At 41.5% G+C, this 26370-nt stretch overlaps 1 protein-coding gene across 1 annotated transcript in view; it reads right to left on the bottom strand.

Moving 5' to 3' along the window:
* LRRC9 (leucine rich repeat containing 9) overlaps nt 1–26370 on the bottom strand; it is a 107390-nt gene that overhangs the window by 75076 nt on the left and 5944 nt on the right. Inside the window, exons 3-10 of the mRNA XM_074996300.1 lie at nt 24552–24770; nt 23295–23435; nt 21939–22002; nt 21247–21317; nt 16805–16987; nt 12839–12994; nt 10826–11034; nt 4954–5085 (exon numbers count right to left, since the gene is read on the bottom strand). Of these exons, the coding sequence (XP_074852401.1) occupies nt 4954–5085; nt 10826–11034; nt 12839–12994; nt 16805–16987; nt 21247–21317; nt 21939–22002; nt 23295–23435; nt 24552–24770 (1175 nt within the window). The remainder of the gene's footprint in view (nt 1–4953; nt 5086–10825; nt 11035–12838; nt 12995–16804; nt 16988–21246; nt 21318–21938; nt 22003–23294; nt 23436–24551; nt 24771–26370) is intronic.

Below are 26370 nucleotides of genomic sequence, written 5' to 3'. Positions count from 1 at the left end.
ACTGGGTGCCCCTTGTCCGCATGTTTATTAACCCCTTCAAAGAATTCTAATAGATTAGACAGACACGACTTCCCTCTGCAGAAACCATGCTGACTTTTGCCCAACAATTCGTGCTCTTCTATGTGCCTTGCAATTTTACTCTTTACTAGTGTTTCTACTAATTTACCTGGTACTGATGTTAAACTTATCGGTCTATAATTGCCAGGATCTCCTCTAGAGCCTTTTTTAAATATTGGTGTTATATTGGCCGTCTTCCAGTCATTTGGTACCAAAGTGGATTTAAAGGATAGGTTACAAACCACTGTTAATAACTCCGCAATTTCACATTTGAGTTCTTTCAGAACCCTTGGGTGAATGCCATCTGGTCCTGGAGACTTGTTACTATTCAGCTTATCAATTAATTCCAAAACCTCCTCTAATGTCACTTCAATCTGAGTGAGTTCCTCAGATTTGTCGCCTAAAAAGGCTGGCTCAGATTTAGGAACCTCTGTAACATCTTCAGCCGTGAAGACTGAAGCAAAGAAATCATTTAATCGCTCCGCAATGGCACTGTCTTCCTTGATCGCTCCTTTTATATCTTTATCATCCAAGGGCCCCACTGCTTTTTTAGCAGGCTTCCTGCTTCTAATGTATTTAAAAAACATTTTACTATTGTTTTTTGAATTTTTGGCTAGCTGTTCCTCAAACTCTTTTTTGGCTTTTCTTACTACATTATGACAGTTAATTTGGGAGTGTTTATGTTCCTTTCTATTTTCCTCACTAGGATTTGACTTCCACTTTTTAAAAGCTGCCCTTTTCTCTCTCACTGCCTTTTTAACATGGCTGTTTAGCCATGGTGGTTCTTTGTTAGGTCTCTTACTGTGTTTTTTTATTTGGGGTATACATTTAAGTTGGGCCTCTAGTATGGTGTCTTTAAACAGTTTCCATGCAGCTTCCAGGGATTTTAGTTTAATTACTCTACCTTTTAGTTTCTGTTTAACTAGCTTCCTCATTTTAGTGTAATTCCCCTTTTTGAAATTAAATGCCAGAGTGTTTGACCGCTGCGGTGTTCTTCCCAACACAGGAATATTAAAAGTTATTATATTGTGGTCACTATTTCCAAGCGGTCCAGTAACAGTTACCTCTTGGACCAGATCCTGCGTTCCAGTCAAGACTAGATCGAGAATCGACTCTCCCCTTGTGGGTTCCTGTACTAGCTGCTCCAAGAAGCAGTCATTTAAGGCATCAAGAAATTTAATCTCTGAATCCCGTCCTGAGGTGACATGCACCCAATCAATATGGGGATAATTGAAATCTCCTATTATTACTGTGTTTTTTATTTTGATAGCCTCTCTAATCTCCCTTAACATTTCAGCATCACTATCACTGTCCTGGTTAGGTGGTCGGTAATATATTCCTAATGCCATATTCATATTAGAGGAATGAATTGTTATCCATAATGATTCTATGGAACATTTTGATTCCTTTAGGATTTTTACTTCATTTGATTCTATATTATCCTTCACATATAGTACCACTCCGCCACCCGCACGACCTGTTCTGTCTTTCCGATATAATTTATATCCCGGTATGATAGTGTCCCACTGATTGTCCTCATTCCACCATGTTTCTGAGATGCCTATTATGTCAACTTCCTCCTTTGATATGAGGTACTCCAGTTCACCCATCTTATTAGACAGACTCCTAGCATTAGTGTAAAAGCATGTTAGAAAACTACCACTATTTATATGTCCGCCTTTCACAGACGTGGTGGATTTTTTTATGCACGATTGTTTTACATCTGATCTTGCCCATATATTATTTCCCACGTTCCCTATCTGACTAACTTCTAGGGAATCCCTGTCTATGGAGCCTCGTGTAAGAGAAGTCTCCGTCCGATCCAGGTGCTCCCCCGCACCAATCGGCTTTCCCCCACCTCTTAGTTTAAAAACTGCTCTATGTCCTTTTTAATGTTTAATGCCAGCAGTCTGGATCCACCTTGATTTAGGTGGAGCCCATCCTTCCTGTATAGGCTCCCCCTACCCCAAAAGTGTCTACCATGTTTCTCTCCTGTATCTGCAGTGGGATGTCTAAAACACCTTGGTGCACTACAGACTCCATAAAGTCCTCAACAAAGGCTTATGGCCACTGCTTTAAGCATCTCATCTGGAAAACTGCCGTATCCTATTAGCCTCACACAGTGAGTAATTCTACTTGAGTCAGAAGGTCTACTTGCATAAAGTGAACAAGGTGAACGTGCACCTATATTAGTGTCCTAAACATTAAAAGAGGAATGACAACCCAGCAATAAGGTCACTAGATCTAGTACCCAGCAGACCTGGGATCACTTCCCTACTCTTCTATAACCTTCTTGCATGACCTTGGGCAATCACTATGTTTCAGTTCTCCACCAGTAAAATGGAGTAATGGCACTTTCATGCCCCACAGGGGTGGTGTGAAAATAAACACGTAAAAGATTGTGAGGTGCTCAGGTACTTCAGTAACGAGGGCCATAGCAGCAGCTCAGATAGACAGCTAAAATACATTTCTTAAAATAACCCATTATGGAAATGTAGTGATTACCCCAAAACTGAGAAATCCAAATGGAAAAACAATTCTTTTTTTCCTATACTCGGGACAATTTTCTAGAACAGGGTCTGCAATCTGCGTCTCCGGAGCCACATGCAGCTCTTTCAGGACTTCTTGGTGGCTCCTGACACTAATAGCAAAGTAAACAAAAAACAACACTCCCCCTCGCCCCCGATTATTTTTGATAACTGGTGAATGTCTAAAAGCCCCCAAATGAAAACCTAATTTCTAAATAGCAAAATGATACATGATCTCAAAATGTTGGATAAGTCTCCCTATAGTAACTCAAGAGAGAGAGAGTGAGTTTGGGAGTGAAAGTCAGGAAGAGAGTGGTATAGACACACTTGTACAGTGTGAGGAAATAGAATATGTAAAAAGTTTGTGAACATTCTGCAGTAAACATGTATCATATTACAAATCCATCGTGTTTGCCCTGTTCTTAAAATACAGATTACAAAAAGTACTGTTTGATGTTATTTATTAAGGACCATCTTGTATTCACATGCATCGTGGCTCTTGAATTATTGATTTTTTTTTTAACAAATTGGAGAAAACGGCTCTTCTTGCTATTTTGGTTGCTGACCCCTATTCTAAAAAAAGACAAAGATCTACTTACAATTAATAAAAACACTGCTCTTTCTGAAAGGATTCTGTGCTAAAAATCTGATTCAAACATTAGCCTCATTTAAAATTTCTCCTTGTCAATATTAAAAATCCTTGGATTGAAAAAGCAGCTTTCAAATAAATTAATTAAATAATAATAAAGAACACTATAGTACGGACAGAAGCTCTGAGCTCATCACAACCTGCAGCACTCTAACAGACATATATGAACATACGAGGAAGGTACAGCTTAGGCAGAGAAGCTTTGAGCACTCAAGCAGAAAACTGTCTCTGAAATAGTGCCAACTTAAATTTGAGTCTCTCTTCAATGAAGTGTCAAGGTTATTTATACTAAGACTATGTAAACTACTCTTAATGCTTCTTTACAACAAGTAGTAAAGCTATCCAGGAACTATCTGTAATTGCTGCTACAGTAGTTAAAACAGCTATTAGTAATTTCAGATTGCCATATTCTCTTTTCTTGACTATTTTATTAGGGCTCTCAAGTGATTAGAATTAATCATGATTAGTAATGCAATTAAAAACAATCACAATGTTAAACAATAATAAAATACCATTTGTTTAAATTTTTGAATGCTTTCTTCATCTGCAAGTATATTGATTTTAATTACAATGCAGAATACAAATATTTACACATTAAAAAACAAACGAAATATACTTTCAGTTCAGTTTTTCAGTAAAGTTAAAAGTCCTCTAGTGCAATCCTTTTCTCATGAAAGTCGAACTTATAGATGTAGAATTATGTACAAAAAACTGCACTGAAAAATAAACCATAGTCCATTCAGTCCTGCTTCTTATTCAGCCAGTCATTAAGACAAACAAGCCTGGCTACACATGCAGGAGATAATAAAATAATAATAATAATAATAATAATAATGTTTTATTATTAATTAATTATTATCTGAAAGTGAGAACAGGCAGTCACATGGCCCTCTGTCAGCAGTTCAAGATATTTACATGCCAGATGCAGTAGAGATTCATATGCCTCTTCTTTGAAAACCATTCGAAAAGGCATGTCTACACTAGACATAGAAGTTGAGTGCTGATATGCAATTTTAGTTATGCCAATTGCGTAGCTAAAACCGACTTATCAGTGGTCAACTTCAGTGTCAGTCCACACTGAGGAAGGTTGACAGGAACGTTTAGAACTTTCTTAATTCTCGTCACTTGGGAGGAGTTCCAGGGTTGACGTTGACCCCGGAAAGTACAGTTGCGGGCACGTGCAAAATGAAACCCTTAGCAGTTGACTGAACAAGAACTAGGAATAAGAAGTAGGTCTAAATAGAATTATAGGTTCTAAAGTTTTATACTGTTTTGTTTTTGAGTGGAATTATGTAACAAAACAATCTACATTTGTAAGTTGCACTTCCTTGATAAAGAGATTGTACTGCAGAAGGGGTTTTCAAACTTTGGGTCATAGCTCGGGAGGGTAAGCCTCTGGAGGGTTGGAAGATGCTTTGTTTACCTGTGTTTCCACAGCCACAGCTGTTCGCAGCTCCCATTGGCCATGATCTGCAATTCCTGGGCAATGGGAGCTGTGGAAAGGAGCTATAAAAGCTGCTGCCCTCCATAGGCTGCCACAGAGGCAGAGAAGCTGGAAGCAAGCAGAAGCTGAGGGGTCATGGCCAAACCACGTAGTTCCAAAATTCTGATCTGCCTCCATGAGCTGCAGATAGAGGAGAGTACCCCGGATATCAAGAACTGTGGGCAGTACTAGGCTGCAGAAGCAGGCTTTAAAAAGTAATGTCTAAATAACTTTACCAAGAATCACTTGGTGAGCCTTCTTCAAAGCGAATGTTGCCCACTGTTTCCAATTCAGTCAACAAAAACTGCGCTATTAAGCTATTGCTTTTTGTCTTTTTTTTAACTTCCATCTGGTAAATTTTCTCAATTCTGCAATTAAAAATAACAGATAAATGTTGGTAGTGATATAATAAAGACTAAGGACAGACACACACTTATCTTGCTTTTCTATAGCAAATTCAGAAATAAATATTGATTGAGATGGCTTTTTATGACATTCTGTTCTAAGAACTTGGAGCTATAGTCTTTCATTTTCTTTCCATTTATTTGTCTTAAAATCATCAATGAATGTGATGTTTGTGAATGGTGCTGGATTAACAGTACCAGAGGATGATCAAGAGGACATCCACAACATAGGCATCTTCAAGGCAAGATTCCCTCATTTCATGCCCCCACCCTTATTAATTTGAGGGACCATCTGTAGGAGCAAAAGAGAGGTTCAGTTTCTCTGAAGTGTTGAAAAGGATTCTAAGTGCAGATTCAGAAGGAGCACTGCCAACAATGCCCAGATGCTTTGTATATTGGACAGATTTCAAACTCTCTTAGACAAAGAGTTAATGGGCACAAAACAGACATAAAAACACTCCTGATCCACAAACTGGTCAGCTGACATTTTAATGGAGTGGGCCATTCTGTTAATGACAAAGAGTTTGCATCTTACTGAAGAGGAATTTTCACACTACTTTGGAAAGAGAGGCTGCTGAACTCTCTTTTATATTCAAATTCCACACATTAACATGTGGTTTGAACCGGGATGGGAATTTTCTGGGTCATTATAGGGGCTCTTTTGCAAACTTGGCTTAATCTAATTCTTGGCCGCCTCCCCCCCGACCCCTGTACTCTCTGATTTGGTCACCTTGACAACTTTTCTGATTTGTCAACCTTGATTACTATTATTGGTTCTCTATGCCTTAAATATTGAGTTTGTTCTGGTATGGCTATGGTCTGAAGAAGTGGGTCTGTCCCACGAAAGCTCACCTAATAAATTATTTTGTTAGTCTTTAAAGTGTTACTTGACTGCTTTTTTGTTTTGATAGGCTTGATATAAATGGCGACACAATTTCAGATTGCTATATGTTTAACCCCTCACCCCCAACTCCTTCAATTGTTCCATTACTGAACTGGCATAGTAGAAGTATGTTTACTTCTCTCTCTCTCTCTCTAAACAATTTCATGCTCACCAGGCAAAAAAACTTGACATCAGCTGGTTCTCTTTTAAGTTTGATACACCACAGAACTCTTTGTCAACCCACTTTTCATTGTCCCTTGGGATGGGGTAAAAGCAAATTCAGATTTTTTAGTAGCCCAAGATGCCAAAGCAAATAAGGCAATTAATGACTAAACTGAAGGACTAATAATAGTTGTAAGTCTTGTAAAACACCACCAAATATTTTAAAATGTTTCCTACTGTTCTTAGACTAGCAATCCAAACTCTCCTTTGGTAACAAACATTCATTTCTAAAAATTTAATCATAATGTATCAGATATCTCATTGTTTTTCCCACTTGAATTCTGATATATTTTTAGTACTAACCACCTTACGGATCCCTGGAACTAGTAATCAAATACTTTATTAGCATCTCAAACCTTGGAATGGCAGCTTTCAAATCTTAAAGGATGAAATTCTGCCGTGCTGAAAGGCCTCACAGAGGGCCTATAGCATCAAGCAAGTCATACTTAAGACCTCTATTCTGAAAGTTTTTGCCATGCATAGAACTTGCATTGGTCTTTTGCTCAGCAAATTATTTTTACCCCCAGAACACTCATCTCTAACAAAAAACTACCAGAGAAATATAGTTGCTAAAGTTATGAGGGAATTCCAGTTGTAATTAGACTGGCATGAATTTTTAAGATTTGACAAATACCTTTGGACTTGCTAGGGCATTTTACAGGATCAATACCTGCTTTTAAGACCTGTAAACTTTTTCAATCACTAGTCCTACATAGCTAAGAAAATGGTTTGATTCCAGTCATTTTTGTTCCATTCTTGTCCTGTCTTTGAGATGTCCAGCAATTTTTTTTAAATGAGGACACAACAAGGAAGTAGTTTGAATTGAACAACTCAGTTTACATAATAAAATTCATTAAAATGTGACTATTTGTTATATTTCTATTCGATGTTCTTGTGATTTGCGGCACATGAAGCAATTCAATGTTTCTACTTCCATCTACCCAGTGATATATTTCTTTTTTCATTGTAGTCTGCTTCCATTACAGCATCTTATCTCTTGACAGTTTTCTTTTATGTCACTTGTTTTCCCCCTCTTTTTCATCTTTCAGCCAAGGGTTTGTCTAGAAACATTGTTTTTTTTTAAATCTGTACATGTCCAAACCACTTAAGTAGTCTTTCTTGAGTCACAGACTCACAAAGTTGGTCAGTCCTTTGTAAAACATCAACATTGGGTAGTTTATCTCACAAACAAACACCAAGGGCGCGTCTACACTAGCAAGTACGTTCGAAATCCAGATTGAAAGAGCGAGTTCTTTCTAAAGAACCTGTGGAGCGTCTACATGCACATGGCACTCTTTTGAAATTAACTTCAAAAGAACTCCCCCATTCTTTTGAAGCTGGTCCTCACATCCTGGGATGGGAAGAACGCCCTCCTTCAAAAGATTGTTTCAAAACAATGCATGTGTAGACACTCCACGGCCCACTATTTCGAAAGAGCTGGTCCTCCATGGCTGCAATCAGCTGGAAGGCAGTGGTGCCATTCCCAGCATAAGCAGAGCTCTATGGCTCCAGCTTCCGGCCGCATTTCAGGACACAGGCTCCCAGAAGCCCTCAGGCAGGAAGCTGAGAGCGTGCATGCAGCAGGGAGCTCACGTTGCTGCACAGCCTGCTCCCTGGCATGACGCACCAGCCAGCCCTGAGCCCTCCTCAGCACCATGGCCAGCACCCCTAACCCCCGCCAACTGCAGGGGCCTCCCAAAGAAACTGGGGAGCCCTCCAAGGAGGGGAGCCAGCTCCCCCTCCTGGACCGACGCCAAGGTGCAAGACCTCCTTGCCCTCTGGGCAGATGAAGACATCCTGCACCAGATGGGGGTCCAGCACAGGAAGGTGGTGGCGTTCCAGCACCTTGCCATGGGCCTCACCGCCAGGGTCACCCCAGCTACACCGTGGACCAGGTGAGGTCTAAGGCGAAGCAGCTGCGCCAGGGATACTGTAGAGCCTGGGACACAGATGGGCGGTCAGGGGCAGTGCCCCCCAGCTGCCCCTACTATAAAGACCTGGACTGCCTCCTTGGGCCCAAGGAGGCAGGACCCCCCAGCCGTGATGCTGGACAGGATGGTCTTGGCATTGGAGCAGGAGCTCAAGCTGGGGACAGAGGAGGACAGTCCCGTACCCGTACCCATGCCTAGCACCAGGCACCCACGGAGGCTGGAGACCACCAGCGATGACGAGGGCTCAAGTGAGGGGGCCCTCATCATCAACATCCCATCCGGGCAGTCCAGACAATCCCCATCTGTCTGTACCTCACCCAACTTCCTGGAGGGACCCACAGGTAGGTGGCACACACACCAGCTACCCTGGAACTGAGGAGGGGGCATCTGGTCTCAGCCAGGGTTGCCGCAGCGTCCCTCCATGTGCCTGCCACCCTGGGGTCTGTGGACTCCAGACAGCCACGTTCCCCAGGCCCGGACTGGGGCCCAACACGCAACGTTCAGCACCACATGGGCGGGACAGCACCACAGACCGGTGGCTGTGGAAGGACCGGGGGGGCAGCATGGGGCAGCCTGTGCCCTTGGCACCCACACAGGGAACCCTGGGACATGGGCATCACAGGGCACCTGGTGGGGGAGGTCATAAGGTTCAGTGCTTGGGACTCATGCCTGCCCCCCCACTCTCCCCTTTTACCTCCACAGCTCCCGTAGCCAGCTGCCAGACCAGCCCCACCACTGAGGATGAGGGGGAGCTATCTGGACCCTGCGCTGTCTCTTCGTGGGCCTGCCGCCAGGCTGTCCACCAGTGCCACCTGGGTGCAGAGGAAAATACAGGGGAGGCTGCCCACACTGCAGCACTGCAGGACCTTTTCAGAGTGCTGTGGGAGTGGCTGGAAATGGAGTGGTGGGCCTGGGACTGGGTGGCAGCCAACCTTGACACCCTGACCCAGGCCGTGGCTGGCCACCCGGCCCCAGCCACCGCCCCATCGCCACCCACTCACACAGCCTCCCCTCCTGCCCCCACCCCACAGTCTCCCGTCCGCCCATCACCCACCCACTCCCCCCCAGCTCCCCTGTCCCCTGCTCGGCCTCTCCTCTTCCAACCTCCCCCCACTCTCTGGTGTGCCCTCCGACTCCATCACCCACAGTAAATCCCCCACAAATGCCCGACCCCGCTGCCTGATCCTGACTCACCTGCCCCTGGCTGACCTTGTCCAGCTGGCCCACATGCTGCTGGTGAGGGCTGGCCAGGGGGATGCTGCAGCTCCCACCCCACGCTCCCCCTGCACTAACCCCAAACAGCCCACAGAGGCCTCGCCCCAGGTGCGCCCCTACCTGCCTGTGACACCAGCCCTGGCCTGGCCCTGACAGGACCCCCGGACACAGGGGGATGGGCAGGGCATGGGCGACGGGGAACACACACATCAAGGCCCCAGGAGCACTAAGCTTCCCCCCTCCTGGGAGCCTGCCCGGGGCCTCTCCACCCCCAGTCTCTCTCTCAGTCTGTCTGTCTGTCTGTCTCTCTCTCTCTCTTCTGTGCCTGGGGACAGGCCTGTAAGGGGGGCCCTTTAAGGGGATGATGGGCAGCAGGAAGCAGCCCCGGAAAGGCTCATCTGCCATGTGTCCCTGCCCATGGCGCTTCCTGCCCCTGCTCTTTTGAAAGAGCGCCCTGGTGTGTTTGGATGCTCTCTTTCGAAATCATGCTGGGGGGCCTTTTGAAATAACGGATCAAAACTTTGGTCTCCACTGGCGCGTGTGGATGCTCCATTTCGAAAGAGCATCTTTCGATGTTCTCTTGCGAAAGCCGTTCTTTCGAAACAGAGCTGTAGTGTAGATGCACCCCAAGCATTCTCAGAAAGCATGGCTGATGTTATGCATTAAGTTTCCTGCTGTGGCCTTTTAGCATTTGCCAAATTCCAGTATCACCTGTAAAATCAAGAGCTTGAAATGTTCTTTCTTTTTCTTTTATTAATCCCATATCTTCCTTCAATGTTTTTTTTTTTTTGCATCATATAATTCATTACAATACAAACAAAATTATAAAATGTGCTACTGGCTTTATTGTCAAACTAATCAGTCTCTCTACTTGCTTTCCTGATGCAGCAGTTTGAACTTTCACATTGTATCTCAGCCAGTGACACTGCCTTTGTAGGAAGCCCATATTGTTTCAAAACATTCTGTAGTGACTCTCCATGAATGCAGGTGGAAGTATGATGAAGTCTGTGATGTTCAAGGCAAGCTCTCTCTCAATCAATCATCTCCGGATAAAGATGTGATGTATACATTACCTTATTACCTAACACCTGCTTGCTTATTATTTTAGGACTTCACCTATGCCCAGATAAATTCTGTCCAACAGAATACTATAGAACACTTTTCTGAAGTACTTTTGTTTCTTTCTCAGTTATTTCACACCCTTAAATTGCCTCTCTTTGGTAATCTTTAAAATACATCTTTCTTCCCGTCATACGGGCAGAACTCTCTTCCTCAAACCATATTATAAAATTAACATCTTTTGCAATACTATCAGTTTGGCCCTCAGTTGAAATAAACATAACACAGGCTCCAAATTCGATAATCAATTCTTTAAATTACCAACACCCTCCTCAGTGAGTTAGAATGCATACAAATCTCAAACTGAAGCTCGTATACAATTCATAAAACATACTCATCTAGTTTTCTGTTCCAGAATGTTACCCTTTCCCTCAGGGCATCTAATTTCAGAAAAAGCTTCATCTCGAGACTTGATTCTCCACTGGCTTCATCAGCGTTCTCATTGTCATAAATTGATTTTTCTGTTTCCAACCTTTTACTATTAACAGATTTGTTATTCTTTGTTTTTCCTGACGGCTGTAGCTCTGCCAATTCACGTTGCAGCTGTTAAAAAGAATACATCCAGATTCAAAGGCAACAAGTGAAAATATGGTTGAAAATTACAGAAAAGGTTGAACCTCTCTTCTCTAGCACCTTTGGGAACTGAGCAGTGCCAGATGAGAGAATTTGCCAGACCATTGCCAGTCAATATTTTCTAGCGCATTACCAGTGCTTTCACTACTTACTGATCTCTTAGGGGTAAATTACAGCTAAATAACAGCACAGAAGATTGAGAGCTGGAATTGGTGGCTATAAACAAACCTTATGGGGTCACAAGAAACTTGGCCACACCCATGATAAATGGTTGTCTAACTAAAATCATGCCAGATTACAGATGTTGCCAGATGAGAGAGTTCCTGATTAGAGAGGTTCAACCTGTATTTGCTTTTCACAGAAAATAAGCCTTCTCACTATACACCACATAATACCGTGAAAATATTTATCAGAAAACTAATTTAATAAAACAATAAATTTTTTTGATTTTTTTCCTGACATTAGAATTTTCTTGTTTATTTAATGAAATAATTCTGTAATTTGTAACAAGTTACTCAAAACCTTGACACATATGGAACAAGCAAAAACATTTTATGTCTTCTTGAGTTTTAAGGGTGCTTTTTCACTTGGTGGTGGTGCTGGCAATTACCCCTCCGAGTCAGGAAATCTGTGACCTTGGGGAGCTTTTATAAGCACAGCCTATAGAAGCAAGGTATTTTTAAGGTTTTGTGCCCCCCCCCCACTTTCTGCACTTGGAGTGTCGGAGTTGGGGGGCAGCCCTGACACAAAACCACAACACTTTTAAAATTAGGCCAGTTCTTTAGGTATTTATATGTGGATTTGAGAGCTGTAACTTTCAGCACCCAAGTTTGAGAATCTTGTTCTGATAAGTTTACAACCAGGTCTAAGATGTCTGATTACATGTCACATTACTCTTGTTCACTGTTTAGCTCTGGATTAAAGCTTTTAGGTTACTCCCCAGGATAGCTGATTTGAGACCACATGGAAATCAGAGCAAGAGGATTCAATTAACAAAAATAACTTTAACCACTCAGATGTGTGAGAGTAAGGTAATTATCTCTCTTATTCCTTCATAACGTAGGGAAGGAGTTAGCTCACAATAGTAACATTTCCATAAAACTGCAAAATTCAGAAATAACAGTCCACTTTGCCTAAAAGCATCAAAAACCTGGTATTCTAAATATTCCTCTCTGTGCAGTATAAGAGTGCAGATCCCTAATAAAATTATTTGAAAGATTTAGCTACATGTAAAAAGCAAAAGTCTGGATTACTTTTAAATAGGCATATTTTAAAATGGCTAACTCAAGGTACAAAGATTTATTATAAATGTAAGAAAAGAGCAAACACTGTAAAACAAAATATTTTACTGTTTAGGAATATCTGAGATTGCATTAGACTCTCATCCATTATCTTATTGCTTGTATTGTATTTAAAAAATGGAAAGATGACATTTAAGACTTAAAATTAGGTAAGTGCATTATGAGCACAACTTGTTGAGGATTACTGAGACTGCAGCACAATTGCTCTTAAATTGAATTTAACAATTTGAATAAACAATGGATTCTGCTTACAGTAAATTTTCCATTGACTTCAATCAGTTGATCAGTCCCTATGAACTCTGGGCAACTCAACTCACTGTCCAACTCAAATGGGTAAAACTGAAAGCAATATTTAGGCATAAAAGCCTATAAAGTATTTTTTCTCAAAAATCATATCTCCTCCTGTGATGAACATTGAATTTTTTTTCAAAGGATGCATCTTCTCCCTGATGTTTAAAGCTATTTGAACTTACATGTTTTATGTTGCAGCTGAACAATTTTATTCGGTCTTCTGGCAATTTCTGCAGTTTGCATTTCCTTTCCTTCAGCTTTTCAAGCTCCTCATTGAGTTGTCTATGAACACGCTTTATCCGCATGTTATAATACATTTTCTTTTTCATCACCGTTGCCTTCAAGTGTCAGGAAAACAGGATAAATTATTCATCAAAATAATGTTAACAAAATATGACTATTATTACACCCTGTTTTCTAGCAATTCAACAAATTTATGACATTAAATTTTATACTTGTTTGGCTCTTACAATTAAAATTTTAAAACATCACTTCAAAAATTACATATTAGATTTTTATGGAGTTGTAAGGTCTTCATTAATTTCATTAGGGGGGTTGTTTTCATTTTCTTTGTGATGTTTCCAGTGCACTTAAATCCAGTATTGTTTAAATCAACAGTGCCTTAATGTATAGTAAGGAGTCTTTAGTGTGCACCAACAGGGCTTACATGCACCAAATAATGGAAAATATGTTTGCGCATTTAGAAATCACACCTGTAGTCTACATTACTGCTCCTTATAGGCCCTTAGATACAATTAACCATTTCTAGTGTTCTTCCAATGTTTACTGGATAAACACTGATTTCTTTTTATAGCATCAGGACATTTAATCAGTATTTATTGATTACACCTGAAAAAAACCCTACATGTTGTATACTGTTAGGCTTAGCAGAATTCAATTTTTACTTTCTTATGATTTCAAAAGATTTATTTGTAAGCACTTTTTCTATTTTTATCAATATATGGCTGTGTCTACACTAGCCTGAAACTTCAAAATCGACATGTAAATGGCCATTTCAAAGTTTACTAATGAAGCGCTGAAATACATATTCAGCGCCTCATTAGCATGCGGGTGGCTGCGGCACTTCAAAATTGACGCGGCTCGCCTCCGCGCAGCTCAACCCGACGGGGCTCCTTTTTGAAAGGGCCCCGCCTACTTCGAAGTCCCCTTATTCCCATCTGCTCACAGGAATAAGGGGACTTTGAAGTAGGCGGGGTCCTTTCGAAAAGGAGTCCTGTTGGGACGAGCTGCGCAGCGGCGAGCCGCATCAATTTCGAAGTGCCGCGGCCGCCCGCATGCTAATGAGGTGCTGAATATGTATTTCAGCGCTTCATTAGTAAGCTTCGAAATGGCCATTTACATGGCCATTTCAAAGTTTTGGGCTAGTGTAGACACGGCCTATATGGCTGTGTGTACACTAGCAACTAACTTCGAAGTTAGGCACTACATTGAAGTAGTCAGCAGAGAGTCTACACGCATTTACCCTTACTTCGAAGTTAATTTACTCCATTTCTGGGAATGGAGTAGTGCCCTGCTTCAAAGTTTAACTTCAAAGTATGTTGTGTATAGATGCTTAACTTTGAAGTAAGCAACTTCAAAGTTATTTTTGTAGTGTAGACACAGCCTTAAATGTTCTCAGTTGCAGAAATTATGTGGGACAGATAATCCTGGGGGGTTCAGACACTAAATTATTTAATCAAAATATATGCTAAGATTCAAAAATTGAAAGATTTATAAACATTAAGACACAAGTGGTCAGAATCATGTCAAATTTTACAAAAGAAATATGTTTAAATCAAACTCTAAGTTCCTCAGGCAGCATATTTCTTAATTTGTCTCTCTAATTTTTCAGTATCATCAGCAGAAATATTTTGCTCCACTGTGAATGTGCTTGGTATAAATGACATGTGCTTGTGCTTGGTATAACTGACATTTACCAACAAAACTCTAATTCTTCCAAGCATATATGCACACTGGCTGGTTTGTCTTCAAGTTAAAACAAGACGGTTGTTTAAAAATATTCTTTAATATTAAAAAAGAGACAAAATGTTTTGACATCCATTTCAACTTGACATGATTGTTTTTAAAAATAAATTGGTTGTATCGAGAGACAAGCAGCAGTAGCTCCATAAGGTGGAGCAAATAATTAAGGAATCCATTTCCAAACATCTGGAAGATAATAAAGTGATGAGTAAAAGTCAGCATGGATTTGTAAAGAGCAAATCATGTCAGACCAATCTGATAACTTTCTTCAATAACAAGCCTTGGGGCTAAGAGGGAAGCAGTAGATAAGGCATACCTAGACTTTAGTAAAACATCTGATACAGTTTCACATGACCTTCTTGTAAATAAACTAGGGAAATACAACCCAGATTGCGGCTGCTATAAGGTGGGTACATAACAACTATTTGGATAATTATTCCCAGAGGGTAGTTATCAATGGTCCACAGTCATTCTGGAACACCTTAATGAGTAGAATTCTGCAGGGATCAGTTTTGGGACTGGTTCTGTTCAATATCTTCATCAATAATTTAGGTAACAGCAAAGAGAGCATGCTTACAAAGTTTGCAGATGATACTAAGCTGCAAGGGGTTGCAAGTGCTTTGGAGGATAGGATTATAATTCAAAATTATTTGGACAAACTGGCGAAATGGTCTGAGGTAAACAGGATGAAATTCAATAGGGACATAGGTAAAGTACTCTACTTATGAAGGAACAATCAATTGCACACATACAAAATGGGAAATTATTGTCTAGGAAGGAGCACCTCAGAAAGGGATCTAGGGATCATAACGGACCACAAGCAGAAGATGAGTCAATAGTGTGACACTGTTGAAAAACAAGCAAACGTCGCTCTGGGGTGCAATAACAGGAGTGTTGTAAGCAAGACACAAGAAGTAATTCTTCCACTATACTCTGTGCTAAGTAGGCCACAACTGGAATATTGTGTCTAGTTCTGGGCACTTTATTTCAGGAAAGATGTGGGGAAATTGGAGAAGGTCCAGAGAAGAGCAACTAAAATGATTGAAGTTCTAGAAAACATGCCTACTAAGGAAAGATTGAAAATAATCAGTTAATTTAATCTGCAGAAGAGAAAACAGCGAAGGGTCATGATTCCTGTTTTCAAGTTCATAGAAGATTTTTACAAGGAGGAGAAGAAAAATTATTCTCCGTAACCTCTGATGAGAAGCAATGGGCTTAAATCACAGCAAGAGAGGTTTAGACTGGACATTAGGAAAACTTCTTAACTGTCAGGGTGCTTAAGCACTGAAATAAATTGCCAAGGTAGGTTGAGAAATCTCCATAATTAGAGATTTTTAAGAGCACCTTAGACAAACATCTGTTAGGGATGATCTAGATGGTGCCTGGTCCTGATGCGCGGGCAGGGGACTGGATTTGATCTCTACAGCCCCTTCCAGTTCTATGATTTTTATTAAGCTCGCTCATGTCCTCTAATCTTACCTGAAACATTTCTATTTGAAAACGGTATATGAGAATGCTACTAAGAGTTATATGTTAAAACGATGTTGTGCTTGATTTTGAATTACCTTTCTTGTATTTACTGCTGTTCTATGAATTGTAATCTATTTACAGAATATCTTTACAATGCCAGTCTTTGTATTCTATATTACATTCTTTAAATAATGAAAAATATATTTAAAAGTACTTGCAATCAGTTTTCAAATAACAGTTTATTTCACTACAATAACACTGCCTCCCTCCAACAAAGAAAGGTGGCCAATATTGTGAACCCCAAGCATTCAAAAATCATGAGTTGGGCCTCCCAAAATTATGAGATTTTAAAGTAATAAAGATCGGGATAGTTTCACTAGATTTCAAATATTGAGCCTTTAGGTTTCACTTTTTCAAGTTTTTTCTCCTCATACGAAAGAGAAACTTAATTTTATTAATTAATGTTGATAGTTTTTCATACACTTTCAACCACTGGGTATTGTGAGACTCATGATAAAAATCACAAAAGCAAGACTGCATGGTATTAGCTTTTAAATGAACACTTCAATTTTGTTGACTGAAAAACGGAGTGGAGGTGTGTGTGTGGGGAACCATGATAACAAAAACTGAGATAAAGAGGAAAAGAAGTCATAAATACTACTGGCAATGCTATGTGGGGCAAATCTTATCCATACCTCTGCCAGGACCTTAATTTGTTTTTCAGACACATCATATGTATCCAGTCTTTGAAGCTGAGGCATATGGTATAGCACATGTGTAGCATAATTACAGAGAAGACAGATGGGGTTGGAGTCATACTGAGGATCATTCAGACTCAAATCTTTTAAATGAGGTAGTCTTGTTAAATTAGTGAGTTCCTGGAAAAACAATGAAAGCTGTAAATCAACAACATGTTGGTGATCTTCATTTCAAAAAGTCTGCATTAGAGCATGAAGGCAGATCATTACTTTTAACTAATAGCAGGACATACACAACAGGGGGAACACAGTCAAACAGATCTAGAGCAGTATTAATGAAGGAATATTGCTCTCTTCTATTCCCACTAGCAGAGATGCAACCCTGCAGAAACTCTTTTGGGGTCAAGTGCCATACAATAGAAAGAGACAAATAGGAACTGTGGAATGGTCACTCTCTGTGGCAGCATGTACCCCAAATCTGTGACTATTAGGAAGGAATAGCAAACCCTGTAACATTAATTTACCTGTTTTCCCCTTGGTGTTATGGAATCCCACCCTACATTCCCCTAAAAGGAACTTTCTATGGGCAGCAGCCTATGGGTGAGTCCCTATCCAAGCAGCACTTGCAGCAGCAGGCTGGAAAGCAGCATGGATTCACAGGACCTCCCTTATGCCTTCATGGAATTTCTCAGGATCCACATAGATAGATCTTACAGAATTCACTTATTTTGAGGGTTGTGGAAACTCTGTAGGGGAGAGGGGACAATATACCACAATCACACAATACAAGAAGAGCGGCCCCTCATGAGAGGTAATATGATACTCCGTACCCTGACTTGATCCCCCTCTGACTTCATCATGAGAAGTTACCTGATCTTCTGTCCAATATTTATAATGAAAGATTTAACACAGAATCCATACAACACAAATCATCACATGAATTGCTACACATCCTTAAAAGCAAAGTGGCCAAGTTAATATTGTTTTGGTATTTTAATGAAATTCCCAGGAAAATTTCAATAGTGATGTTAGCCACTGGAGTTAACCTTGCTTTTTTTCCCACTGAGAAATATAGCTGCCTCGATTTTATGAAAATGTACAGTCTCAACCTTAATAGCATTGGTGTTACTTGTTACAATAGCATAGAATTTGGTTTTATATTTGTTGCACATCCTTGAAATTGCTGTCAATGTTGGAATCCAGACTTTTGACCTGATGGCTAGATCCTTCAAGGTAGTAAAACAGAGGATGTTAATTATGAGGTTCAGCAAACCCAGGAAAACAAAGTCAACCCAGGTGTATCATGTCCAGCTGCTCAAGGCCAGGAAGGGAGAAGAATGTCTCCTCATAGCCCTGTTCCTTCCTTACCCTGACCTTGACCATCCATCCCCTATCGCTCAAGCCCTGGGGTCTGGAGGGAAAGATGTGCAGCCCAACCAAGAGCAGTAAGTATACCAGTTGGTTGAATTGTTCCCTGAGGTGTATTTGGTGGTTCCTGATGGACACACCTGGGCTACGTCTACACTAGCACACTATGTCGAAGTAGCCTATTTCAAAGTAAGAACATTGAAACAGGCTACTTCGATGTGTATTGTCTACACGTCCTCCAGGGCTGGTGTCGTCGATGTTCAACATCGAAGTAGTGACGGGGAACGTCAAAAGAAGCTGCCATGGAAGGAAATGTGGAGCGTCCACAAATACAATCACTCTCTGTCGAAATAAGGGGCCAGCAAAGCCTGCAGGTGGGGTCACAGGCTGGACTAGTCCTTCTGGGGCAAGAGCAAACTGCTCCCTTAAAGGGCCCCTCCCAGACACACTCGGCCTGCACAGCACGAGGTCCACAGAGACGACAACCGGTTGCAGACTCTGTGCACACAGCATGGACCCCCAGCTGCAGCAGCAGCAACAGCAGCAGTCGGAGGCCCTGAGTTAAGGGCTGCTGCACGCGGTGACCATAGAGCCCTGCAGGAACTGGACAGAGCATCTCTCAACGCCTCAGCTGATGGCCGCCATGGAGAACCCCACTATTTCGAAGTAGTGGGACGCGGATCGTCTACACAAGCCCTACTTCAAGGCTGAATGTCAAGGTAGGGCGCTATTCCCATCTTCGGATAGGAATAGCAATTTCGACGTCTCGCCGTCTAACGTCGATTTCAATGTCGAAATAGTACACGGCGTGTGTAAACACGACACGTGCTATTTCGATGTTGTGCGAGCTACTTCGAAGTAGCTGGCTAATGTAGACGCACCCCTGATGTTTCATAGTGACGCTGATCCCGGGCAGAAGGTACATGAGAGTCTATGGCCACTCCCAAACAGACTGTGGGCGGGCCATGTTAGAAGTAGAAATTACTGAAGAATCACACAGCAAGTGGAGAAGCCCCTCTCTGCTGATGCCCAAACACAATAGGCTGATGTGGTTCTGTACTCATTTCTGAAAGGTGAACACAGTTCCAAAGTTTGATGTATACCCCATACCAAAGTTTGTTGAGTGCTAGAAGGACTGGGGGGGCTGATAAATGTATAACTGCCCTTGACTTACTGAATGGATACTGGCAGATCCTCTTAACAACTGAGACTATAGAAAAAAAACCCACTTTCTCCACTACATTTGGACTCCATGAAGTCCCTACCTTTCAGCAGCTGATAGACAGAATGCTATGACCATATGAGTGGTATGCGGTTGCTTGCACTGACTATATTGTTACCAACAGGGAGGGCTGGGCCAATCATATGAAGCATGTTACCTTGGTATTACAGGCTATTAAGGGGGGTGACGTTGGTGGCCAACCAAGCAAGTGACAAATGGCCACTCAGGCCATTACCTAACTAGAGCCTAAAATGGGGAGGCACAATGGTGACCTGTGGTGGACAAGGTCCAAGCCCTAGCAGGCAGCTCCATCCCTTCCACAAAGAAGCAAATTCACTATTTTGTGGGATTAGTTGGGTACTATCAGTGATTCATTCTAAGCTTCACATACCACTGCCACCCCTTTGACAGATCTGCTCAAAGACCTGCACCCAAAAGAGTCTGTTGGGGCAAAAAAAAAGTGGCAAAACATTTAGAACTATAAGATCAGCTGATCTGGGAACCAATGTTATTCCACTCAGATTTCTCAAAGCCGCTTTTTACTGCAGACAGACACATCTGAGGTCATGCTTGGAACTTTGCTATCTTAAGATGGAGAAGAAGATGAAAAGGGACTGGGAGGAAATTAGTCCTACCCTAAGAGCTCCTGAGCATAAACACCAAAGAAGCCTACACATGAGAAAGAAGACAGACTGCTGAGCCCCACTGGAACTGAAAGATTATTTGTCTTTTCCTTTATCTTATATTGGATTTGGAGACACGTGGAGACAGATTGTACAAAGTAACAAAGGGAGTCAACTTCAGGTGCACTCCTGCATGCCTGACACTGTTGTCTCTCATATTGGAATCCTGTTGAATGGGAAGGCCTGGACTCCCATGCCACCTGCCCTTTATTGCAGGGAGCATAAATCTCACTTCTACTGCAATCCCCTCTAATGAGGATAGGGTAAGGACACTGAAAACACTGACATGAGGATAAGCCACATACAAGGGTTTGAAACTGAACTAAAAGTCCTTCCCACAGAAAAGTGAGGCTGGAAACTGGCTGTGCTACCCTCTAGACTACCTGGCCCTCTGAGGATTACTACATGTCCTGCCCTCTCCAACACATCCCTGTCCCAGTCCTCTTTCCCCCATCCTTAGCTCTTTGTACCAGCCTCATTTTCCTCACCTACTACTTTTATTCTACACTCAGGCTTTTCATCCCAATTTCCTCCCACCCCAGACTCTCTTTCCTAGTTGCAAACCCCTTCCTGGGTCTGTGTCTGTCACGACTCCCACTCTCAGTTCCCCAGAACTTCAATAAATACAGTGATGCATCCCTCCAGTAGAGCCTGCTATACTCATCCCTGAGGCATTCTGCAGCAACTTATTCCTGGGCTGGCATTTCACTCTCACCCCCAGAGCTGCAAGTTAGCCTGTACAATGGCATCACTCATCTAGGAACTCTGCTGTTGTCTTGCAGTGTTACAGAGGCCCTCAGTTTCCATGCTGCCCTCAAGTCTGTCCCAGTCCAAGCCATGTTCAAGACCACTTCAGTCTGGTTTGGGCCTTATTTCAACCTTGATAGAGCCCTGCACCCACCTCTTGACCCTCTGACTCCCTGTAGCCCAGCTTCAGTCTTCAGCTTGCTTCTGGACTCTGACTACAATCTTGATTTTGTTTGTTTATGGATTCGGACCGCAGGCCTGTCCCCAGGGCTCTACATCTGGTGTTGATGCTTGGCACCTGTCCTGGACCTCCACTCCAACCACCAAGACCAGTTAACTAAAATCCAGAGCCAGATTGCTACCGAGACTGAGGTGACAATTAAAAGAATATAAAAATGAAATGCAAAGCTTGAACTTACCTTGAAGGAACATATTCTATTACCAGAAAGATTTAATTTTTCCAGTTGTTCATTGAGGTCCAAGCAAATTCCTACAATAAAACATCAGGGCAAACATAATTAAAGAGAAAACAGTTGTACCTACTGTACTTGGTGAAGTACATTTTCATTATATATACACACAAGTTTTAACCACAAAATAAAACTGCACAGGGTTATAATTCATTATTGCAAGTGAATAGCTTTTATGCAGAACACCCTTTCTTTTCCATGCAAAAACAAAACAAAAAAGATTCTAAGAAAAATTAGCAGAGTCATAAGTTTCTTTTAAAAAATATAGTGCCTGATTTCACTCTCAGTGAACTCAGTGAAGACCTAATTCCCACATAGAGTAAAGCCCATTTATACTCTGACAATGTAAAGAAGCCTTAAAGAGGGTGCACACTCCATTGATATCCATTTTAATGCTCTTATACACGGCTGAAACAGTGTTAAAGGGCTTTAATGGAAATGAAAATTCAGCCTCTAAGAGTTTTGCCACTGGGTTCAGTCAGAGCAAGAATGGCCACACAGAGCTTGACCCTGCATCATTTAAATCATTAGGTGCTTTCCATGGATTCAGATTGGGGTAGAATGAAATAAATATACCCTAGACTTTACAGCAGTAAGAAATACTATGAAGAGACATCAGGTTTTAAATAAATGTCACTTACCAATTTTATTTATTAAGTTTCCGGACACATTGAGCTCCTTTAAATTCTGTAGAGTGTGCAATCCCTGTAACAGAGAAGGAGATAGCCATGTTAGTCTATATTCTATCAAAACAAAAAGGCAGTCCAGTAGTAGAACAGACTGCAAAGGACTCTTCAATAGAGCTCTCTTCCTCCTACACACTCTATTTCTCAGATAATTTTCTGTCACCCACAGCTATTTAGCCCAGGCAGTAGTGATGCAAGCACTCATGCAGCAATTTGGTGGTGGTGGTTTGTGTGTGTCCAGGTGTGGGCGGGGGGGAGGCAGTTAACTGGAAGAAATTCTGTAGGGCTGAGGAAGCAGAAGGGTTCCTACACCAAATCACCCACAGCACTGAAGACTCCAGAGCAGCCCTCTTCTTTGCCATAGGATCACTGTTGGAGGCTTAAAATAGATTTTTGGCTTAATGGGGCTCTTTAACCGTCTGGTCGATGGCTTGTTCCCATGTACCTCTTCTATGAGACAGTTTTAAGTAGTAGGTTTTTTTCTGTTGTTTTGCTTTTCATCTTTTTACTAAAAAGGAAATTAAATCGCAAGAAAGCATTGTGTGACAATTCCAGGGTCTTGAGAAAAACCTGCCACATAAAGAAAACTCAGACTTAACACTCCAGCCTCCACCTGAAATCACCTTGGTATGTCTGGGAAATTAAGAGATCTCAGAAAAGTGGGTGATCTTGTTTATGTTATGTATATAAAGCATACAATAGCACAGGAGTCAGCAACCTTTCTGGGGTGGAGTGCCAACATTTGACCTTTTGATCTCTATATATGGCTCAAGTGCTAGTGATACTTTTTAAAGTCACTAATAGTTCTAGACAGTACTTGGTCCTGCCATGAGGGCAGGAGGCTGGACTCAATGATTTCTCAAGGTCCCTTCCAGTCCTAGCATTCTATGATTCTATGATACTTACAACAATTTAATTAATAAACAAACTAAGATGCAGAGCTTACCGTTTAGGTGGTGGCTGGTAGCAATAGCTGGTCTTTTGTTAATCCACAGGCTTTGAGCAAGCTCCCGGCTGCATGGGGGAGGAGGGATGGGGCTGAGCTCCCACCTTGCCTGCCGATGAAAATCAGCTTACATGCCACTCTTGGCACCTGTGCTGGGGGTTGCTGACCCTTGCCATAGCACGTACCGTTAGTGCCTGATGATATTTCAACCATAACTCTTTATGACTTTGGGTTGAAGTCTAACTTTTTTGTGGTTTAACAGTCTTAAAAGATAGCTGAGCTTATAAATTGCATTCAGATGCTATCCATGTGGCATAAGTAGAATGGATTAGCAAGAAGGAAATCAAAGAAGCGACTAGACTCACTTGTATCTCCTTAATTTGGTTGTTATTCAGCCAAACAACCTCCAGCTTTGTTAGGGTCTCCAGATTTTCAATTGTAGAAATTTCATTGTTGTACAGGTAAAGCTTTTCCAAATTAGTGCAGTGTTGTAGACCATCAATTTTCTGCAGTGGAGGAATACGTATTAGTTCTCATTGAACAACAAGGAAGACAGGCACTCTACTTGTCAACATGCTGTACAGCTATACAGAAAACTAGACAGCAATATGGCAAATCAGTTCTCAGAGGGCTTAATTCAATGCCCATTATATCAATGAAAAGGCTACCACTGACTACATGGGGCTTTGGATACAGCCCACTAAGAAAAAACAGTAGTTGCCAGAGCACTTCTTAATGAAAGATGAAATGGTTCTTCTAAAATAATATAATTTTCACAAAAACACTTTTGTTCTTATCAGTTTCCTAAAAACTGGTTTGAATTCTGTACTGTCTGTTTTCTGAAGAGTTGTTTTTAGAAACACAACAATGGGATTCCAAAATGGGAGAATGTGAAAATGATCAACTGAGTTAATTTGGTGATTTGGCTACTTTAGAAGTAATGTAGTCATCATCTAACCAGAATCTAACAACCAGTGTTATCGCATATAATAGAGGACCAGATTTGGAACTTCTTACTCGCAGTGGCTGTGTCTACACCGCCACCTTCCTTCGAAGGAAGGATGGTAATTAAGGTGTTGGGAGTTTACTAATGAAGTGCTGCTGTGCATAGGCAGCACTTCATTAAGCAAATTCCCATACCACCCCTGGCCACTTCGAAGTTTTAAACTTTGAAGTACCGGCACATGTCTAGCTGTGGCGCACCTGCCGGTACTTCGAAGTGCCGGGACAAATTTGAAGTCCCCTTACTCAAAATTTTGAGGAGTAAGGGGACTTCAAAGTTGCCCCAGCACTTCGAAGTACCGGCGGGTGCGCTGAGGCTAGACACATGCCAGTATTTCGAAGTTTAAAACTTCAAAGTTGCTGCACGGGGGAATTTGCTTAATGAAGTGCTGGCTATGCATGGCAGCACTTAATTAGTAAACTCCCAACACCCTAATTACCATCCTTCCTTCGAAGGAAGGTGGTAGTGTAGACAAGCCCAGTGAGTAGTATCTGACTCCTTGAGTATGCAGATTAACACCCGTGGGACTACCTGTGGAGGAATGTGCTATTCACTGTGACTAAGAAATAAAAATCTAATCAGATACCTGAAAAGAAAAAAAATCATAGAGTTAACTTACTGTTAAGCAACATTCAGCAATCCATAGGTTTTTGAGTAATGGACAATACTCCAAGTCTGAAATCTTCTGAATGCTTTGTCCAACAAGAGTGAGAGTGGTTAAATTTGGAAAAAATGACATGCCTACTATCTTGGGATAACCTGAGAAAAACATCTCCAGTGTTGATGTTTCTGGTCCCTCTTGATCAATTTTCTCATAGGACAATCCATTACAAGTGCACTGTAAATAAAACATAACTATTTATTGCCCTTTTAGTTCAATGGTATGAAAAATGCATTTTGGAGGAGAACGCCTAATTCCCACCGAAAGTCAGATGGAGGTAGATGCTTAGTTGTCCTTTGTATCCTTGAAAATCGCAGCTTCACATTCTCGTCTTCAAATATCTTCTAACCGGTTTTGGCTACATGAAGTGCCAAGATCCTGATATTGTATTATGCTTGTTCTCAACACAGTCTTTTTTTTAAAAATCTTTAACATAAAGTTACACAAAACAGGCCCCAAACCTTTCATTCTAAGTAAGCCAGGCATGGCCCACTCACAAAGGCTCTTTAGTTACTCAGTATCAAACAAGAGCTTATTCAGTGTAAACCTTGGCTGTGAAAACAATAATTGGGGCTTATGATGAATTATAGCATCGTAATTCTTAGGAGAGGTGCCCAAAAGTCGGGTTTCTGGTTGACAAAGAAAGATAACGAATCTTCCTCAGCCCAGTTCAAGGGAAGGTCTAACATGTTAACATGAGTAATGGTATCTATCCTTCACAGATGCCAATCTGAGCCCAAAAGTGGGGGTAACATTTATAATTGTACCAATATATGTATTGTTTATTTGTTCCTTTATGTCTCAAGATCATGGAGGAATAATGTACCTGTGGAAAAAACCTACTAGAAGGTGCCACCTGACATTCCTAAAGACTAGAAATTGGCATTTAACCTATCTTCTACAAGAGAAAACTTAAAGGGATATTATCTTTGCATTCACATGTAAACCTGGGCCATGGGCAGAGCACTTATGTAATCTTTAGATGATTGGCTTATTTGCACTCATTATGTCTTGCTGCTAGCATCTGTCTAGGGGTCTTGGGGAACACCCAGCCCCTTTGCTTCCCTCCACCCATTGGCACTCTTTATAATTCATTGTAGTCAGCTATTTGTCAGTTTCACTGAGTCAGCAAGCAAAGTGACACTCTGCCAGCTGTGGGTAACAAAGGCCTTGTGCTTAAATCTACATGATGTCAAACTTTTGTTCCTTCACCACATCTAGTATATTAAATTTTGTTAGTTTTCATTCACAAAAACCAAAATTCAGCTCTAGCCCCAAATACACCTTCTGTTTCAGTATCAAAATATCCAATTACATCCTGATGTAAATTATAAAAGGACCAAAATCTAATTCCATTTAAACTGTATTTACATGATAAAAGGAATATATGGTTTAGTGGATCAGTATGCTATTTTTTTCAGTTCTGGAATACTTGGCTCAAATGAACCATAGGGTTGGGTATGTCTTTCAGCAGAGTGTAGAGTAGCCTCCCTGCCATGGGTATAAACAATAATGTATATAAGGAGGTACTTCTTAGGCAAGTGGAATAGAGACATGTCTGATGAGTGTGGAGATGTACATGAGTATATACCCTGCTTGGCGCTCTACTTTCCCAAGTCATGCCTCACCATTTACACTGCTGTTTTTAGCAGCATAGTACCCTTCTGCCTGCCTCCCTGCAGCCCTTCTCCACAGCAGAGAAATAATTCTGCTGCCAGGGCAGGCTCAGACAGCTCCCTGCTGCTGCCCTCCTCCACAGCTGGGAAAGACTCAGGTA

The sequence above is a fragment of the Carettochelys insculpta genome, chromosome 6, assembly GCF_033958435.1.
Source record: "Carettochelys insculpta isolate YL-2023 chromosome 6, ASM3395843v1, whole genome shotgun sequence".
NCBI classification, from domain to species: Eukaryota; Metazoa; Chordata; order Testudines; family Carettochelyidae; genus Carettochelys; species Carettochelys insculpta.
Note: the sequence above shows the minus strand (reverse complement) of the source record. Positions and strands in the feature narration are given on the sequence as shown.